This window comes from Mus caroli, unplaced genomic scaffold (assembly GCF_978045245.1).
Source record: "Mus caroli unplaced genomic scaffold, Mus_caroli_1 scaffold_5, whole genome shotgun sequence".
In the NCBI taxonomy this organism is placed as follows: domain Eukaryota; kingdom Metazoa; phylum Chordata; class Mammalia; order Rodentia; family Muridae; genus Mus; species Mus caroli.
The window spans coordinates 2,852,333-2,874,273 of NW_028227260.1; the positions used below are offsets into that span (position 1 = coordinate 2,852,333).

At 38.7% G+C, this 21,941-nt stretch overlaps 1 protein-coding gene across 2 annotated transcripts in view; it reads right to left on the minus strand.

Moving 5' to 3' along the window:
- Arhgap6 (Rho GTPase activating protein 6) overlaps positions 1–21,941 on the minus strand; it is a 511,317-nt gene that overhangs the window by 241,192 nt on the left and 248,184 nt on the right. Inside the window, exon 1 of one of the 2 annotated variants that reach the window (XM_021152836.3) lies at positions 8,833–9,088. The exons of the other annotated variant lie outside the window; for it this stretch is intronic. Within the exon in view, the coding sequence (XP_021008495.1) occupies positions 8,833–8,877 (45 nt within the window). The 5' untranslated portion in view covers positions 8,878–9,088. Of the gene's footprint in view, positions 1–8,832; positions 9,089–21,941 lie in introns of those variants that run through there. 2 annotated transcript variants of the gene reach the window in all.

Here is a 21,941-nt window from a genome sequence, read left to right on the forward strand (position 1 = left end):
ATGAAAAGGCCAGCTCACAGAATGAGGTAAAAGATCTCAAAAATTGTAATTTTCCCTTTGCCAAATTAACTAGGTTACAAGGGGGCCCAACTGCAGTCTTTGGCTGCAACTAGTCCATAACTGAAAGACATAAGTAACAATACTTTAAAGCTAAAAACTAAAACTATACTTCTCAATTGGAAAAGACTAAATTAATTCTTTGTTTTCCACTGTTTAGAAAACACAATACATTAGACTAGTGTCATGAGCTTAGAGGGAAAATGGTCCATTTTAGTTTTGTTTTTATTAATAAAATTAGTTCAGAGCACTCTTGATAGTGTTCTTCTGTTTTATATATATATATATATATGTATGTGTATATATATAAAATTTCATAACATAAGTGAATATTAGATCCTTAAATGAATACTTACTGGGATATATAGTGTAGGTCAGTGGAGTTTGCATAATACATGAATAGTTTAAACATTCTAATTAACACTTTAAGAAATTTTGAAGCCCTCCGAAAGAATATAGGATCTATCATGAATAAGTAACTCCTAAGGCATCATGCACTCAAGTTGGTTATCTCTGTTTGCCAACAAGTTCCCCTCCACATACAACAACAAAAGAAAAAACACCCATCTACTCTCTGTTGGGGGGGGGGGTGGTGTTCTTTCTTACACACTTATCTCAGTAGGATATTTGGGCTGCTTCAAGAAGGAGATAGGAAAATAAAAAACCAAGATGTCAGGGGTTGGATGGATTATTTCCCTCTGCTTTTGCTTCTCCAGATTTTGCCTTGTGAACACATTGGTAGTATCTCTTCCAATCAGTGCTAAAAGTCACTGGGTTCTCATACTGTTGCTCCTTCCAGGACAAGAGTTCCACAGAGCTTATTCCTGAGTGCCTTGCCACCCTTCATTGCCTGCCTCACTTCTGCCAACATGTCAAAAATAGTTCACTCCTCAAGTTGAGCATTCTGAGTTCCTTTCTGTTTGGATGTTAACACTATGATTTCCTTTATGATTCAATAGCTTAAAGTAAGAGGAAAAGTGTCATTTCTTTTGAAATGTAAGTCAAGGCTTTTTTGTTCAGACCATCATTTGACATTTTCTTCAGACCATCAACGCCAAGATCATAGCACCTAGTAGACATCTGAAAGTCGTATGCATACATACAGAAATAACACTGAGTGTCACTGTTTCAAATCATTCCGCAAACTCAACATTCCATCTCTTTGCTACAGTTCTATTACTTGGTGAGTGTAGCTAAAGTGGTAACACCATAATAGGGATCTCTTGCATTATACAGGGCTTTGTGCCTATATGAGGCAATGCCCACCTAACACAAAGTTGTTCAGGAAACACAGAGCCAGACACTCTCCATGCTAACAAGATGCCTTTATTACTTGTACTTAGGCAATTTCTTCACCCGATATTTCAGTCAACTGTGTAAAGGGGTCATTAAAAAATATTGTTAGAGTTAATCTTCAAGAGTTCTGTTGGTGTTCCCATAGCAACTTTCCTTCAAATTCTGAAAATTCATGCTAGAAATCTAGTTTATTTGACACCACAAATGATCACATTTTATTATAAATTGTTAATTAGAAAGTTCTAAGAATATATCAGTGAAGAAGGAAAGGAAATCCTGAAGGATTTTTATTTCAAAGGGTCATGACACCTTTTAAGAAAAGCAAAGAAGTTAAGCCATATTTAAGTGAACAAAGATCTTATTTGAACTGGTCAAATTCCTGGTAGTATGCCATATCCCTTATTCATATAAAGTAATATGGATATAACTCAATGGGTGGAGTGGCAGCCTACCTACCATACCACATTCACAGCAAAGCAACCTGCCTCAACCTTCATAGAGAAAGAACTACCATATATTTATAGTGATAACAATACTTGTTCTTTTTGTCCTATTTGTTTAAAAAGAGAAAATGTGTGCTTGGGACAACTGGTGACTGCAGTGCAAAATTCAACAAGTTGATAGTAATTTGATTTGTTACTTGCCCAATCATTTAGGAGCTTACAGTATGAAACAAGTTGTGCTAATTATCATTAAGTGATATGGCCAGAGGTTTAGAAAAGTTCCCTAGAATCATCTCAATGGCAGAAAAGATAAATCACCAACCATGGGGTAGCCAGTGGTTGTTCAGATGAGATAGAGGAAGAAGATTTGGAAGCCACAGTCTACCCCCTCCATCCTTTTCTTCCTTTCAGTGCCTCTTGCTTTTTAGTTCATAGCAAAGGGTCTACCATCACAACCCCAGCCACTGGACAAAAAAAAAAACAAAAAAAAACAACAACAAAAAAAAAACCACAGCCTCATGTCTTGTTGTCAGACTGTTGCAGGTCTGTTGTCCACCAATAAAGGTTTTCTGAGAACACTTCACATCTTTTCACAATTATACCTTCAAATTTTAGGCACAGACTTACAAAATTTGAGCAATTTACACTCTTCTAAGTCCAGACAAAGGCAACATACCAGGTAAGGCTGATAGATGTTAATGCATAAAGAAGATAGCTACAGAAAATATGTTTTAATCTCAGAATCTGAAAGAACATTGGTACTGAGAAATCAATAAGTAAAAGTCCCAAGGTATCAAGATATCTATTATGACAATACTCTTTTCAGTATCAGCACTTTATGGCATAAAAATATGCTGTTTATAGTGGTTACTGAATCTAGCCAGTCAACTCTTATCTTTCATTTTGTCAATACTGACTATTAAAAAGCAGAGAAACCTGCAGATATTTTGAGGTATGTCATACAAAATGTTTCTCCAAACACATTAAAGACTTTGATTTCTCTATAAGAACATCTTAGCTGGGGCTCCAGGTACTCAGCAGAATTGACACTTGGAACTGGGCTATGCATCATTAGGATACATACCTGTACCTCATATCTCTATATATTACATACCAAGAGAAACTCCTGCTAGTAGTGAGCAAAAAATGCCTTGAGACATTATCAGGTCCCTCTTAGAGAACTACTGACATAAATTAAAATGAAACCTGAGGGATATATTAGAATTCTGCAATTTGTAGAGAAAGGCACATTTCTATGTCCCCAATATCTTTAGAGAGTTTGGCTGAAATGAATACTAGGCTCTAAAACCAGGTACCTCTCTGGAAAGCTGTACTCTAGTACTTTGAAGTCACATTAATAATAATACTGTACTGTCTAGAGCTGCCTAGATCTTGAGTCCTAGCTTTTAACAGATTTGAATTTTTGTTTGCTTCAGGAGTAAGTGGTGAGCTAAGTGAGTCAGTACCAATAGTTTCCAAACATGGCTGATACCAGAGTCACCCCTAAATATTTTCTGAGTATTAATTTCAAGTCTGGTACTTGGCGAAACTCATTTAGTAGGAATTGGGCAAAAAGATGAAGGGAACATTTTTTCCAGTATTCTCTCTATCCCTAATCCACTAAATAACCAACAAAGAGTTAACTTTGGAAAGTCCTGTTATAGTCTATGTAAAAACAGAATTCAACTTGTGCCACTGTCTACTCTAGGCAGTAAAGATATGATGGGAAATGTATTTTTGGATGCCTGTCCTGAACAAGTTTACACATCAGCTTAGGAAAATGGGCGCTGAATATAAAATATAATATAAGTTCAATTAAAGCTCTTGTGATATTATCAATGGTAACTGAGTACAGTCAAAAACACTTTGAAGAGAGTCATCAGAGAAGGTGACTCTCCCCTACGATGCAGACTAATGTGCTACATGTGCTATATGAAGAACATACTAGACATAAATGACAAACAAAATGCCTCTGCAGAAATAAAATGGTCAGTTTTGTAGATCTTCGTAGATGATAAAAGATTACAGCTAGACTGGGAAAGGGTGATAAGAGTCAGAAAAGACCATGAAAGAGGACTTAGATGGTTGAAGTCAAGTATGAATATTACTCTACATGTAATAGAGACAAATGATAGAACTTCAAGCACTGAAATTTCACTGTACCATTTTGATTCTTCTCAATACATGGCAATGCAATGGCAGAGTCTGGAAACTATCTAGGGGGAAATTAGGAACCAAGAATACAGCAAATAATTGTTATGATTGGATCATACACTTACAACCAATTTGAAAATAAAACCCATTCAGTACAGGCTTATCACATTATGAGGGAAGAAGTATGCCCCCAAAAAATGCAAATTAAAATTAAGCAACACGTGGTAACTGTTTCAAAATGATTGGTTGATATCTTTACTATACAGCACCCAATGGGAACCTGGTTGTCCAATAACAGTGATGCTTAATAAGAAATTAGAAAAATGAAAGGTGTGACTTCTTTAAAAAGTAGTTTTTCCAAACTAAATAGGCCCCATCCAAGAAAGAATATCACAGAAAAACTCAATTTGGGAAGACATGAGATTAGAAAGGATGTTTATAATTAGAGGAGTGTTCATTGAGAGGATTTAGTGAGCACTTATTTATTTCTAAGTTGAAGAAATTTTATTTGTATGGTTGGTTGATTGGTTGGTTGGATTTAATTTTTGCTTCTATTGGGATATAGATGAAAACCAAATGGTAATATCTGCTCAATTTCTTAGCTGACTTCACTGGCAGCATTGATGGATAATAACTGATTCCTGTCTGTAAAGAAGCTCAGGTTCTGACATCTTTGGAATTACCAAATTACCAAAGAGTATCCTGTATTCAACATTACTAAATCATGAAACAACCTTCTAAGTCTATGGAACGTGAATGTTTCTGGAGGGAACAAATGGAACATTTTGTACTGAGAACTCCACCATTCTGTGTGAAGAGAAGGCTCATTATGAAGTAAAAGGCTTAATCCTTTGGGTGGGCTCCTTAGGACAGGGTTAAGTGGAACTGGTTATAGTCAACATTTGATTACAAGGTTGTAGTCAAAAACAGATGGCAGAGCAAGCATACCAAACAGGAAGTGAGGTCAGCAGCAAACCTGCTAAGAAGTCTACTGAGTGAAATGGAAGAGAATGAGAGGCTTGGAATGACTACAATTAGGTCTCACCTACTGGATTCATGCAGCCCAGCATGTTCAACAAGCACTTACTGAACCCCAAGCACTGTGCTTGCTACTGATATGACAGCAGGGATGAGATACACCCAATCCTCCACAGAGCTTTACTTACCAGTGAAACAGAAAAGAATGTTCTCAGTTCAGGGCCTTTCATGTTGACTATACTGAGAATTTTATCTGTCTTTCTTTGTCCTGCTCAAGGGGAACACAGGATGAGGGGTCAACAAAGAAGAATAAACATGGAGAAAGCTCTGAAAAGTCAGAGAAGTAATTTTCAATCATATCTTTTTCTAATGTTTTTTGGGGGATATGTAAAATTTGGAATTTTGTCTATACTAGTCAGATTATGGCGGTATTTGGCCATGTCGTTTCCCAATACGGGTGAACATAGCAAATTACTAAAAGCCTCATATTTCATTGTTAGATCATTACCTGAACAGATGGAGATGGAAAGAGGAATAATTGGGGTTAACTGTTCCAACTATATAAATGACACAAAAGAATTTTGTCAATTAAGGGCACCTGGGTAATGTCTTGGTTCTGTCACTATTTCTGTACCACCTTCAATTTTCCTGCCTGTCCTTTGGATTTCTTTAATCAGGAGATAGGGAAAAACTTTGCCTAGTTAGTCCACCAGTCAGATTTAAGTCTGACTCAAATTATCGCCAATCACATTGAAATTTGAATAAGATATGAAGGTATGATGATCCTTTTTTTTTTTTTCAGATACTAGAAGAGGGCATCTGTTCTGTTACAGATGGCTGTGAGCCACCATGTGGTAGCTGGGAATTGAACTTAGGACCTTCGGAAGAACAGACAGTGCTCTTAACCACTGAGCCATCTCTCCAGCCAGGTATGATGATTCTATGATAGCCTGTAGTTTCTTCAGAATTGTGACCAAAAAATGTTGGTTCATTAATTATATCCTTGTTACTTATACTCTATTTCCTACAAACCCCACCCAAACTAAGTCTGATAGGTCTGATTTCCTAAGCCTCTCTGCAATACATCAACTGTTTGCTACATCCTTCCTAGCTACGGACAATACAGCTCATCTCTCCCATCTACGTTAGAATAAACTATGCATTTAAGATATACCTAGTTCGGACTTCAATTTGGAGCCAGAGCAAGCATCTCAAAATCTGATCAAGTCACCAAGAGGTATCAAGGACAACATGCAGGTGGAATTATGGGATAGCCAAAAACTGAATGTGGAAAAACCACAGAAGGAACAGTTTGAATAAAAACATAAACTGCTATCACCTTCTACTGTGAAGATAAAGAAAAACATTGTGGTACCATACTTTGAAAATGATACTATACATGTTCGATGTTCTTATTAATTAGGCATTTTTCTCAGTGATGCTTAAAAGTGAATTTTAAGAGGCAAATGAAGTGTCCTGTGTCTGGGAAATTGCTCAAATACCTATCACACAATAGACACTCCACATATTTTTTTCCCTGAGTGAATAAATGGTAAACACTTGTTTAGTATATGGAGTCTACTTTGGACAGAAAATAAAAAGCTCTGAAGAAAGTATATTAACTATTTATCTCCTGTGCTTTATTTCAGGGGAGTGTGAGTGAAGGGGTACTAAAGACAGATAGAAAGGAATTATTTTCCAGAAAAGCCATAGTGCAGCCAAACCACATAAAGCAAAGCAAGAGTATTTGAGCTGAAGGACAAAACCAAGCCTAGAATTATTAGAAATTCAAATTAGTAAGGTACATAGAGTCCAGCACTGACTCTTAAGCCATTAATGGTCTTGCTAGTATGAAAAGCCACAGGTTGTACTTTATAAAGAACATTTTTCCACCTATGATGCTTTTGAGGCTGCTGAATACAACTGCTTTATCATTATAAAGGATATATAGAAATATTTAGAGCCCAGTTGATTTCTCTCAGTAAATTCTTTCTAAAATGTTCCCCTTTCTTGTCTTAATACAAAATACATGTGCACGGTGACTTATGCTAGTCCAAAGGGCTGTTTACTAGCAAATACTCAGAGCCTCAGAGAAAACGTATTACTAGGAGGTTGAGCATGAGTTTATTATTTTAGGAGAGAGATGAATTAAAATAACAATATAAAATTCTTGAGTTGTGTTAATATATTTGTATATAGAGGGAAAAACCATTCATTGAATGGTTATATAGGTTGTTAAGTAAGGAGCCAGTTGTCACCTTTCCTCGCCCCCCCCCCCAGCTCTCTAAGTAGGGCCTCAAAACAACCTGTAATCACAAATCAAAAGGCACCAGGATACAACTCAAAATATGAAAACTATGGGGAAGCCAGACGACGAGAGAGCACAAATAACGATCGCAGAAACCTGATTATCCTTATGACCACTTTAAAAGGTCAATCTTGGAGCGGCCAGTGTCTCTGCAGAAATAAACAAGCATCAGTAACTGAACAAGAGTCTCACTTGACTTTTCCAGACAAACAACTACGGCTAAACCAGAGAAAGAACTGTTTCTTGTTCCTTGAACCTTGGCTTTGGAAAGAAACTTAACAATTTCCTAGCTCAGAGCCTCACCTTTCCATTGGAGGAAAGTGGCATTCAAGACATACTCGATTTGCCCTGGTGGCTGATCCAGGACCAGCTGAGGAAGCTTCTGGACCACTCAGACCCACATCAAATCCTTCCTTTAAATCAAAAATAGATTTAGTTTTAATATAGAAAGTGGATTGGGAAGATGTGAATTCTAGACAGCTAACTGCCTTTGCCTTACTATAAATATTGATTTTTTTTTTTTACTTGTCAGCTCTCTGTCTTGTCTGTATCTCTCCAGGTTTTTTTTTTTTTAATTGGCAGTCAAATGTTCGATCTCAACAGTGAAACGCATGTCAGGGAAAGCTCAGTAAACTAGCAGAGAGCAGAACAACAGTGAGGTTTCACCTCAAAACTACTGATTTTCAAAATTGAAAATAAAATATCCAAAACCTGCTGCCTGTCCCCCTCCTGGCAATCTTCAGAAGTAGTGCTCATTGGTCAAATACCTTTGTAATTCCCTCTTGCTTGCTTTCCTTCGTCTCAAAAAAAAAAAAAATTAAGCTTAATCTAGAATCTTGTTTGGTTAGCCATTAACGTGAAACCTTGACTCCTTCAAAGGACACACGTTCAATGAGATTTCTGTCTAGCACATATGCTGGGGTAGGTACCTACAGCGCCTAGAACAATGTTCAGCACAAAATAAGTCTCCAGTAAATATTTGTGGGACACTTAAGTCAACAGAGGGAAGAGAGATCACCGTGAGATAAAAGAAGACTCCAACAGAGGACTCTCTGGTATTAAGCAGATAGTTGGCAACCTTCTGTCCCTTTGCAAACTCCTAGGGAAATGCACAGACTCCTTCCAAGGAGTAAACTCGGTACACTCAAAGCTCCCTGCGACATCTCTTCAGCAACTCCACTGTGTTCAGATCAGTGGGCAGCCTTTACTTTTTTTTTTTAGCTCGATTCTAGTCCTTCCATTAAATCTGACCGAAGGCTAGCCACGCCCCAGAAGACCTACATTTTAGTCCTAAACAGCGAGGTAGTAATGAGGTCCAGGCCCATGTAGTGGACTAAGTGACCACTGCTCAAGTCACAGGAACAGGGACACTCAGCACACAGACTCTTACTCAGGGATTTTGAGAAGCATGGTTGACTTAGTTCTGGAGCAGGTGGCACTCCTGGATGAGGTACCCGGCACACCCAATTCCCGAACCCTATTCCCAAGCCAAAAGACCTCTGAGAACCAAGAATCCCATCACCTCCACACAGTATCCTTTTTGCCAGCCAAGTGGCGCCCCCTTTCGTCTCCTCGCCAGTCGGGACACTCACTTACCGCGTAGTGCAGACGGGGCTTCTCGCTGTAGGACGGGTCCCCCATGTCCCTGACTGGAGGAGCAGCAGGCTCTCCAGCTCAGAAGAGGGTCCTGGCGTCTATCAAGTTGTCCCCTTACTTCACTGCCATCTCAGAGAAAGCCCTGGGCGTCAGCCCTGCTGTGCTCTGAGCGCTCTGAGCCCGAGCTTGGCTCCTAGCGTAGCTGGCACTGAGTCCTGCGGCAGAGCCTGTGGGGACCGGGAGGAGGAGGCAGCGAGCAGGGGGGAGGGAGAGGAGGAGGAGGGAGCGGCCAAGTCTGATGAGATGGGCGGGCGTTTAATTCCTTCCGCTCCTGGCGGGCCCCTGCTGAGGCAGTGGCCGCTGCCAGCTGTTGGAGGCTGCAGCCACAGAGGTCGCCCAAGACAGGTGTCAGGCTGGCCAATGTCCCGCCACCTAGCACTCAGTTCCTCCCGCTGGCCCTGAAAATCAACACTGGGGCTTCAATACCTGTAGAGAGAAGAGTTTTCCGAGAGATAATTTTGAGTAACTTTGAAGAAGCTGGGTTCCTGTCACTGGAAGGCGATTCCCACCCGTCTCAAGGGAGGGTGGAGTTGAAGGTTTTGGAAAGTCTTGATCTGAATCTCAAAGTGCTGAGACCCTTAGAGATCTCAGGTGTGTGAGAAGGATCTAAGTATTACTGTCTCCCCAGGACCTGTTGAAGCTAGGAGATCCGGACAGAGTGGCTAAGGGAGTTTACACTAGCCAAGCAGGGTAGGGAAACCCGCTGAAGGGCTAGTCCTAGAGAATTTGTTACAACAGAAGTGAGTTCACACCCTGACTGGATCTGGGCATACACTATAGGGTAGGTAAGCGGCCACATTGAACAAGGAGCTATAAAGTGGATAACTAATGGCAAACACTGCCAGGTAAACCAACTCGTTTTTAGCACACACTGGAGCTTCACAATAACTCATACAATTGGCTTCTGCTCTAAAATCCCTCCATGGAAACCTGTCCTTTAAAACACCTCATTAAAAAAGAAAATGTCACCAAGTTTCCTCAGAAAGGAATGCAGAAGAGGTATAGGGCATGGGGTAGGGTGGCAGAAGAATCTGGAGATTGAGAACCATGCAGTCAACCTATTCAGGCCCCAGATGGGTAGCTATGACATGGAAAGTGGATTTGGGGATTACTTATTCTGGTTCTTCAGTGCTTCATTATATTAAACTGCAGAAATACCCTGTGACATTCTTTTTGGAGGCAAGGAGAGGAGAGTAGGATGTGACCCCTGTGAAATCCATTTGGACAAGCTCATCCACCAACAGACATCTAATTATTTGAAAACAATCGGCAGCCTACATATCACAAACAGTGTAAGTGTGAGCACAAAGTTCAGGAATTCTGGAGATAGCTACCTGGATAATTTGACAGTGGTCCAATTACCTGGAAAACTGCATACTTCTATATATTGAAGCTAACTGCATGTCTGCCTTCTCATCTAACAATTCCATTTGCTATTATACATAGAATAATTTAAATGACCACATCAGATACAACAGTACTCATAATGCCTTCAAACATAGTTACACATAATAGAAACAGTCCAAACATATGTAAACCGATGCATATAAATCATCTGTGGGCTTTGTACACAGTAGACTACTACTCGGTGGAGATAAAAAAAAAAAAAAAGGGACAATGCACAATGCTACCAAAGTGTACAGTGTGAATCCATTCCTCAAACTTTATATGGGAGGAGGAAGTCACGGGAATCCATATTATAACATTCCAATTATTTATTCTGCAACTGAAATGCAAATATTGAACTGGAATAGACATATGTGATGCATGGTGACAGAGGTCACAATGACAGTTAGCAAGGTTGGGAATGTGATCTAGACGAGGAAGGTAGCCTATAGGAATTCATGTACTAGGGTGCTATAGATGGTCTGTATATTTATATGTAAAAATCCATTGCATCAAGAGTTTAGCTGATTGGTGCCGCTTATACTCTTTTCTATGTGTATTTTACACTGTCATAAAATATAACAAATAAACTTATAGGTCAAACCTCCTCAAACATAAATTTGCAGCCAGAATGTTGCCTGTCTTATGAACAAGACCCAGATATTCGTCTGGATTTCTCATTCTCCCTGCAGTCTACTTTGCTCAAGTCCCCTATCCCTTGCTATGAGGGAGGACAGAGTCAACCCCATTCACTTTAGAGACTTCACTGTTCAAGCATGACCAGGCAGGTCTGGGAAAAGGATGCATTCAAGTTTTCTCCTTTTACTTTCATTCTCCTCTGCTGCTGAAAAATAACCCTGAGAAGGAAGTCTTCAAAGAAAATGGAGAACTACTGCCCACTTGACAAGCTTATACCCTTCTGAGACTTGCAATGGCCAGAGCCTGGGGAGGATAGGTACATAAAAATGAGATATGATGGACTGACCATGACATGCCTGGTTTAGAAACCTTTGCTGCACTACTGTCTACCCAGATGACCTCTAAAGCAGGACATGATAGGCCGTGCTTGTAATCTCAGCTTTGGGGAGGCTGAGGCAGGAGGATTGCCATAAACTTGAGGCTATCCTCAGAAATACAGCAGGGCTCTGTTTCTTTCTTCTTTTAATTAGATATTTTCTTTATTTACATTTCAAATGTTATCCCCTTTCCTAGTTTCCCCTCAGAAAATCCCCTATCTCATCCCCCCTCTCTCTGCTCACCAACCCACTCACTCCTGCTTCCTGGGCCTGGCATTCCCTATTCTGGGGCATAGAGCCTTCACAGGACCAAGGGCCTCTCCTCCCATTGATGACCAACTAGGCCATCCTCTGCCACATATGCAGCTAGAACCATGAGTTCCACCATGTGTTTTTTTTTGATTGGTGGTTTAGTCCCAGGGAGCTCTGAGGGTACTGGTTAGTTCATATTGTTGCTCCTCCTATGGGGCTGCAAACCCCTTCAGCTCCTTGGGTACTTTCTCTAGCTCCTTCATACAAACAAACATGAACTCTATGGTTTCACAAATTTCTCTTTTGTCATATAAGCTTGGAGTTTCAGTTAAGCCCCTATTTTTATGAGGAATGTTACATTATCAATACATACAAGCAAGGAGTAAGTTACTGTTTTTATAAAACTTCTTCAACACAGTGTTTTGATTATTACTTCTGAGCAAGATACTTTTTAAAACTGAGCTGCCCCAGAATTTGCTTTAATTATGACCTTTAAAAAGTAGCCATAAAAGAGCCAGTGCTTGCCAATCTGTGCACTTACATTTTATTCATGATTTCTGTCTTCTAGAATATTCCTTGCTAAAGTGCTCTTATTAAGTTGCCATGAAGTTTTCAAATATGATGGCTCCCCAACCCCATAGTAGATGAGTTTAGTGATATAGGAAAAACATTTAAGAAAATTAATGGTTTATACCCCAGGGAAAAAAAAACTCATAAAAATAAAATATCTTGCTCATTCAAATCTCAGCTCATGTGTTCAAGGTTCAAGTCACAAAGAGGGACCTTAAAAGATTGTCCAGAACACTTAGAGGTCTGTTCAGTATGAAATAATTTAGATTCATGAATTATTTCTACTTAAGTACATTTTAAGGTCTATTTTTTAATCTCTACTCATGATGAGTATTTTTCCCATTGTTCACTTTTTCAGATGTGATAGATTATTTTGTGTATTCAATGAATTAACCCTTATGCCTTGCTATTGCTCTGGGTGAGCTGAACTGTATTTTATTGTGTCATGAAGCTTCAAAGTTCAGATTTGATCATTTAGAATAATGGGGTGGGGGTGAGACAGGAGGAAAGAAGAAACCTTTCTGCTGGGCTCAAACTTCAATCCACTACTTAGTTAAGGGATGTTAGGCTAAGACTCCCTTTTCTTCTTTTATTGTGGCACTGGAATGGAACTCAGGGCTCTGTGCATAGTAGGCAAGAATTTTTCCCTGTGCTTTATCCTCAGGCCTGGTTCCATTTAAAAATAAAGTTCTCTATATTTATAATTCTTTCCAGAGGGCACTCAAAAATAATCTCTGAGTTACTCTAACAGCATCATCTCTGAGAGAAACTGCGTGTGCCATGCTAATAGTAGAGTGCCTGTGCATTTCTGTCTCTAAACTTCATGGTACTGCTAAGACTGAACTTCATCTCCTAGACAATTTAACTTAAAATGGAGTCTGCATGCCTATAGTTTAAGGTACACATTCCCATATTTGCTGAAAACTCAAAGATGGTTGCCTTTGCTCAGGAAAGCTTCAGTTACATTTGTGAAAGAAAATTAACTGCAGAGTTTTGAAGGCACAAACAACACCCCTGACTGTGCTTCACTCCATCCCTGTTGTTGGTGGCTATGGGATCTGCTCGGGCAGGGAACTCCTGCCCCCAAATTCAGTATTTCCACTCTTCCATCCTATTATCATAACTACTCAGTCCCTTAAAATAGTTGAACAGTTTTGAAACAAACATTGTATAATGAGCAACTCACTAACTTTTACAGAACATTCCCCCATCTACCCTTCATCCAAGTCAAAGAATGGAGTGCTAAAAACACCCCAGAAACCCAGTCTTTTGGATTCATAGTCATCTTCTTCCTGAAGTGGAAGATATCCTCCTATTTTTTATGACTGGTTTATTTTCATTTTATGATGTGCATAGGTGTTTTACCTGCATGGATCTCTGTATAACATGTATGTACAGTGTTGACAGGAGCCAGAAGAGGATCTACCATACCCTGGAACTGAAGTTATAGACAGCTGTTAACTGTCATGTGGGTGCTGGGAACATGTGTTCTTAACCATTGATCTATTTCTCCAACATTATCCTTTTTTGTTTGTTTGTTTGTTTGGGTTTATTTTCTGGCTTCCCACATGGTTTCTCAAGTACAGTGTCACTGCCTTTGGGGGACTCATATTCTTTGTTGTGGAGCAGCCTTGTGGCCTATAGCATGTTTAGCAGCACCTTGATCTTTACTACTAGATACCAGTATTATTTGTTCTCCTCCAATTATGACAACCTCAAACTGCCTTCAAATATTGCCAAAGTTCCTTGGTTTAGTAGGAAGCAAAATCACACCTGGTGGAAAACAACTGTATTTTAGTAAGTAAAGTACCTAAAAATATTAGAGCCTTTTCCTAACTTTACACATATTAATGCATAGATATATTTTATTGCATCTAGCTGGTTTTGTTTGAAGGTTCACCCATATTGGAAATGTCACTGTAGCCTATTACTGCCATTGCTGTGTGGCATTCCATTGTTTGTGGTTACCATTGTTTATATTTTTAACTGCTAATGAACATTTATGGTAGTTCAGATTTAGAACTGGTGAAACCCACATAGTTTGAGCATCTTTATGCATATCCACATATGCACTTGTTAATGCCTTTTTACAGGGTAAGAAACTGCAAATAGAGTTGCTGGACTATAGGCATGCCTGAGTTTAGTGTTACTGGATAGTGCTCCACAGTTTCCCAAATGGATTGTATTAATTAAAATCTTTATTTACCCTACCATATAAATAGACTGAACATAGTTTATATAAAGGCTGAACATAGTTTAGAGTTGACTCTCTTTTAGGTTTTCTCACAAAGCTACAAAAATGAAATTAAAGAAACCAAATGCCAGAATAAGGAAGGATCACTAGGAAGTAGCTCCATGACCCCCTTTCCCCAAATCATGTCTTCTGGAATTAAAGGAGGGCCCCCCAGCTGACCCTGGTGTCAATAATACCATTGCTGATTTCACATACTCACAGGCAGGAATAAATGATACACATGGTGCTCTTTAGAAGGAGGACATTTCATTTGGTATAAGTTCAATTTGCTTGGAGGGGTGGCAATCTCAAAGAGCAAATTGTAAACATGTGTGGCACTTCAGGAATGATCAGTTTACTCTATAGTCACAATTCCTTACTTCCCTTCTTAAATCCCTAGGAGGGATCCAAAGAAGAACAAAAGGCCCTTGTTCCTTTGTCCAACTAAGTAAATGATACAACCCTCAGCCTGAAAGCAGATCTAAGGCCAAGATTAGTGCCTGAAGAATCTCTGGTGGTCCCAAGAGTATCGCTTGGAGCTGCAATCACACAGGAGAGATTAGAAGAGAGGGACATGGCTTTGACACAGCCTCATGGTACTGACTATGATTCTAATCTTCAGCACAAAGACTGTCACAGAGTTATGTGTCAATTATGGATAGGAACATGATGACCTGAGAATGCAGGGGAGAAAGGAAGCAAGGGAGAGTTGGGGTAAAGCAACCATTACAATAGGTCCCATTAAGGTCCCATTGGTTTTACTGTTCTTGTCATCTGATATGTTCACTGAAGAATTAGTACCCTGTGCCAAGGATCCCAGGAGAGTGCCCTTAAAAAGAGAGATGGTTCTAAAATAAATGTTCTATTCAAGGGTCATTAATCAAAAAAGGAGAGGCTATAATCCCTCCAGCTGTGCCTTTCCAAACTCCAGCTTGAGAATTAAGAAATAACATGGCTATTGAACTCTTGAACTAACAGCAACTTCAGTTACCTGCCCATAATCTGCACAAGACTGTGTCTGTGGGCACACTATCAAGGAGAGGGAAGGGACTCATGAAGTTCAACCTCTCCCTGGAGATCTATAGGTAATTAATGGTTCCTGGGAGAGGGAAAAACAATCTAATTAATGGTAAAGCAACTGATAAATTGCCCATGCCTTTTTATTTATTTTTCTTCTTGTCTAATGTTACTTTTTGAAATTATAATAGAATTTCTTCACTTATTTCTTCCCTTTCTTCCATTCAAACCCGCCTTCATAGTTCACCTAGCTCTCTTAAATTCAGGACATTCTCTCTCTCTCTCTCTCTCTCTCTCTCTCTCTCTCTCTCTCTCTCTCTCTCTCTCTCTCTCTCTCTCTCTCTCCCTCTCTCTCTCTGGTTTTTTGAGACAGGGTTTCTCTGTATAGCCCTGGCTGTCCTGGAACTTACTTTGTAGACCAGGCTGGCCTCGAACTCAGAAATCTGCCTGCCTCTGCCTCCTGAGTGTACATCTCTCTCTTCTCTTTAATATATATTAAATATATATAATAAAACATGTAAATGATAAATTATTTTAAATATAATATATATATTCCTAAATACATCAACAAAATCAACTCAGTCTGCATAATATTTCTTGTATGTATGTTTCCATAGCTGATATCATTTAGTACTAGATTACCAATTGTTGTGCCTTTCACTGTAGAAGATTATTTCTCCTACTCTCAACAGTCCTTGTTGACTATAGTCCTTTGTCTATGGTTGAGGCCTTATGAGCTTTCTCCTTACTGTGTTAATATGTTCTTTAAAATATCCATTCACCTATTGGTTTACAGAAGAAGAAGAGGAGGAAGAGGAGGAACAGGAACAACAAAAATATGAGGAGGAGGGAAGAAAGAAAAACAAAAGCAGAAAGAAAGATGTGTAAGTACAAATAGAAATAGAAAGGAGATTATCAGGAGTGAATGTGATTAAAACACTGTATGTACTTGTATGAAAGTCATAGTGAAACCATTATTATATATAATTAATATGGACTGATGAAAAGGAAATGACTTCACATTTATAGCCAGAATAAAGTGGTATTCCTTTCTCTAATTCCACCCTACCTTTATCTGTATAACAGCTCGAGTACCCATACTTTGCAGAGTGTCCAAGACTGTGACACTACTACAAGTGGTAGGAGGAATATTCTAAATTATATTGTTTCCACTGTTGATTGAGCACGTAAGTCGGGGGGCTCTGTGGAAATAAAAAAAACAGTATCTCTATTACATTGATATGAGGAAAGTATGATCATTTTCATTTTATTTAAAAGGAGAGTTTTCTTGTTGTACATACATAATATATGATACATATGAAATATAAATAGAAAGTTGGACACAAAAGAATTTACACAGTAATCAATCAGGTTTCAGAGTAAAGGCTCCTTCTTGTTATTATTCATGCTCCTCCATTGAATTACCAGAATCTCTATCCATATCTCTTTGGTCATTGATTCCCTACTGAAGATGATTTTACTCCTAGGGAGAAATTTAGCAATACCTAGAGTTGCCATATCCTGTTATAACTTGGGAAAACTGGCCCTTGAATCTAGTAAGTGGACAACAGAAATGGTACTAAATATTTTCCAACTGTTAGAAGGATAACTACCATCACAAAGAATGATCTGGCCTCTAATACCAAGTATGCCAGGTTGTGAACCCTTTCATAGCCATAAGGAAATTGGTCTTCAAGAATGCCTACATAGAGTGCTTACACCAAGAACATCGTTCTTCTCAGTACAGTATATTTTGTACCACCTGATGATAAAGCTCAGTACTTCAGAAGGGAAGAAATGAGCTGACTTCTGGGAACCAAGCAACATGGCAGGTTGGTGGAATTCCAGCAGATTGGCTGGCCATTTGTGGAAGCATTTGAAAGCACTTGACTATTAATCTAAACAAACCAATTTTGGAAGCTCAAAATCTCCTTACTTTCGAGGCTCAACAGTAGTGTAAATGGTGACACTGTGTTGCTGTGGTGACTGTAGTTTTCAAAACATTTTCACATGTAGCAGGACTCCCCCAATAAATCTATCTTGTGATAAATCTATCTTCATGATAAAGAGGATAATATATGAGGCCAACCTTAAAATTTTTTGTTGTCAAGCATTCAATAAAATGAGGACAATAAAACAAAATGTCCTTCTCCTGCCAAGACACTTAACCTATCTGGAGCTCTTAATCCAACAAATATGATAAGCCAGAGTGTTCCTCAATCCTGAGCGATGCCTAATGCACAGGGTCAGAGCACTAACAGTTTAGCAGCTTCTTGCCTTGCAGTATAACAAAAATGAAACAAAGGAAATTGTCCCCAACATAATTTCTTGAATTCTTTTCTGAACGACTACATTTTAGAAGGGTGGTTCCCACCACATTATCATTTAATGTGTACACTGCCCTGGACACTTTTGGTAATATGAAGCAGCTAGCATGTTTGCAAACTGGAAGCAAGGAGAGCTGCTACTGGCATCTTGTATGCACAGGGGAGAAATACTGTCTAGTATCCTATAATAAATACAGAAAACAGTATCACACACATAGAAAAATTTGGCCTGGCTGAAAATATCCAGAGTACATAAATTGAGAGATTCTAGTTTATATAGAAATTCTTCTGGTGAAAGAAACTCTAATAAATCAGGATCTAGACTAGAACTTTTTCTTTGTTTTTATTTTGGTTGTCTTTTTTTTTTTTTGCATTCTCATGCAGTACAAATGAAAAAAAAATACATGAGGATATAAGATTTTTCTTCCCCTTTAGCAGAAGATGGTACAAAAGGGAAGAAGCCAAACAGAAATAGCTAATTAGTAATCAAAAGAATGGTCCTCAGGGTGACAGGCATCAGTATACACTTGGATGTAGGCTTTAAATTATTATTGTGAAGAAAGTCCTCAAAACACACTGATCAGAATTACTTTATCCACCAGCTCAGGGCTGACATTTTAAACAAGATCTCTATGTACAACACGACTTGAGAACTGCAGAAATGGTAATGAGATGCAGAAACTGATGCTTACAAAGGCTTGTCCTTGGTCAAGAGACTTATGCAAGGTCAAGCCGGTAATATGAGACAATACTTGAAGCTATCTTAAGCACTGGACTTCATATTTCAAAAGATGTAAAAATATGCCTAGGTATATGACTAACCAGCAAGAATCAGAAACTAATGAAAAGCAATGAACCTTGCAATTAAGCCTATTCTATAGATCTCTGAGTCTACACAATAACTTGCTTTCTCCCCCCACCCCTTAACATCATCAAGTTCTCTTCCTATTGTCTTCAGGCCACATGATTTCTTTCAAAGTTCTTAAGAGAGTGGTTTATTTTTTTTAAGAAACAAAGAATTTTTTCACATTAACATGTTAAATGACAAATCTGCACATGAGACTGAACAGTTCTTGTGATTTTCCCAAGGGAAAACCCCTTTCACATCCATTGTAAAGTCTTCCTACCCAGAAAATGTTTTTTTTTTCTCTCTAATCTGGGAAGATGAAAAATTATCTGCTACTGATTGACTGTTGTTGATGGGAAAGCATTACCTTTGGAACAAATGCAAGCTGTTTTGTACATCATAACAGATATTAGAACAACTTCAAAGCTTTTTGTTTTCATCCCTGTAAGTACCATCTCTGTACTTGCAATGATTAGAACAGAAGAGAGTCAACCTGCAAAAGTTAAGGATAGACATGAAGGCAATGATGAATGATTTGAAGGGATGTCATATGCAAGAAAGAAAAGTCTTTGTTCATTTTTCTAAAGAAGCTTGGACAAAAATCAAGGGTGGAAGCTATGAAGACTTGGCTTTTGGCTGCAGGTAGGAACAAGATCTGTGTAGCCACTGCCATCAATTATAATTATATAACCAAGAGAAATGAAAGCACACATCTTCAAAACATCTTGTATATAAGTGGTCAAAGCAAAATTATTCATAATACTCAGATGTTTATCGGCTGGTGAATACATAAGAAACTGTCAATTTGATTGAAGGCCATAAAAGGGATGAGGTGCTGTAACATGCTACAATCTAAATACATCTTGAGATATTGACGGCGATGGAAAGAAGTCCATCAGAAAAGATCACATGATGTATGATTCTATTTACATGAAATATGCAGAGCAAGTAAATCTAAGCAGACTAAGAGTTCATTTGTTGCTGCCTAGAACTTGTCCACTGAGTAGTCAATAAGTAGTTGTGTGGTTAGTAAGTTAGTAAACTGAAGAATACTGTGTTTCTCTTAGTGTACATGATAATTTTCTAAAATGGGCTATATACATGATCATTCAGTTTAAGTGAGTGAATTGCATGACATATGGAGTCTACAGAAGAAAGGTGGAGAGAGGGAAAGAAGATAAGATGTACTGTTCTTTTTCCCTGGTAATATTTACATTGAGCTTAGAAGACCTACAAATGGAGATGCTGCACTATACCCTAGAGGACTAACAGCTATAAGATCTCTCAGTGTTTTCTCCCTTTGCTGTTTCCCTAGCCCAGCCTGAGTGGCCCAAGGCTAAAACTGGCTTCTATTATGCACAGAGGACATTATTTATATGTTCTTTTCATGATAACTGAAGGCAAGGTACTGAGTTATTTCTTTAGCATAGTAATACTATTATTTATTGCCTGAGGTGAAGTCATAATTGGACAAGGACTGACATGGGGGTGATTTTCAAAGACTGTGCTCCCAAAAGAAACTTGCAAGGATAGAAACAGGGCTGGGAAATGAAAGAAGTAAATTACTGGAACAATTTCTAGGGATATCCAAGCTTCAGTCTGATCCTGATCAGAGAGATTTGGAGTATAAAGAAATCCCAGAGTTTGTTCTCCTTCATGCCAAGGGACCTCTGACTTCATAGTTTCCCTCTCATCAGCCATGGTCTATGGGATGTCCCAGGATGACAGAAAACTCCCAGGAATTTCCTGTTCCTAGTGGGTACAGGAAAACTGCTCCAGAACCTCACAGGAAATCCTCTGGAGACATTCAAGTATTGTTCACTAGAAACTACAGAATAACACATAATAATAATAAACACAGGTGTATGTTTCAGATACACACACACACACACACACACACACACACACACATATATATCATGTGGGGAAATAGGTACATATGTGCATGCACATGTAGAAGCTGCAGGTCAACAGTATCAGGTGTCTTCCTGAATCATCTTTTGCCTTGGTTTTTGACACAGGTTATTTTGCTGAAACTATAACTCTCCAGTTCAGCTAGGCTGGCTGGACATAGAGCTCTAATGATCTCCTTTTCTCTCTCTGCCCAGCACCAGAATTACAGGCATATATAGTCAAACCTGGCTCTTTATACGGGTGCTGGGGGGTCTGAACTCATGCATTCATGCTTCTACAGCAAGCACTTTTGCCAATAGAAGCATCTTCCTAGGTTCTCCCTAGAAAGGTAGGAATTGGTTCAAATAAAAAGATCTGACATGTTCTGAGCAGAACTCCAAAAAGGATCAGTACATGTGTGCCTTAAATATTTAAGATGTTTTAAAAAGTAAACTATACAAGCTGTTTATTATTCTGAATCTATAGGAGGCCCTGAACATGGTAGGAGCTGGGAGCATCTATATGCATTTCCAGATTATGTGGCTCAAGCTTCCCAGGCTTGGACTCTGTACTTCTTCCATCCTTGCTAATGAATGCTTTATCTAGCATCTTTGCCCACATCGTACTTGTTCCATTTCAGAGACTGGAAGTCTTCTGAAGTAGCAGACAGAGCTGCTGGCTTATACCTCAGGCATTTCTGAGCAGCTTCAGCAGCCTTATTTACCATTTCACCACTTAGTTTGAGGTCAGACAGATTCCAAAGCTGCAAACCCATAGAAACATGTATGCCTGACTTGAGTTCTCTTGAATTAACACAAAATAGGCCTAAGATACTGACCATGTCACCACATACTCAAAGTCTGTCTGTTTCATCATTTTGTCAGTCATCATGTTAAAGGTGTTACTGAAAATTTAGCCCAGAGTCTTATACATGCTAGTCAAGCACTCCACCAGTGAGCAATATTCCAAGCCTAACATTATTTTGGTGGTGATTATTATAATGTTTTCGGTATGTATATATAAAAAATCTCAAATATTTCCTGTGCCTTCTGTGTATAGGAAAACTACTCTAAAACACCATAAGTCATTCTTTGCAAAAGCTCAAATCCTATTCACTAGAAGCAACACAATGCACAGATGTAAAATTGCTGTGTATGGTGGTGGCTGTGAAGGTATGTGGTATATATTGCATAGCCATGCCAAAGTAGACAAGGGAAAGCTTATGAGACCTAAACCCTACACAAAGAATTGCAGGCAACTAAGTGATGCTGGTAGTGGGGAAAATAGTCTTTCTCAGAGCCGAGGACATAGATTGGTTGTCCAGTGCCAAATCTTCATCTCCCTCCATATATATATATATATATATATATATATATATATATATATATATATTACAAGTAACCTTATATAGAATGAGCAGGTTGTATTTAGAGGTGTGTGTGTGTGCGTGAAATATTGTGCATGTAATAACAATTAATGGAAAAGAGGCTTTGAATTTGCAAGAGAGC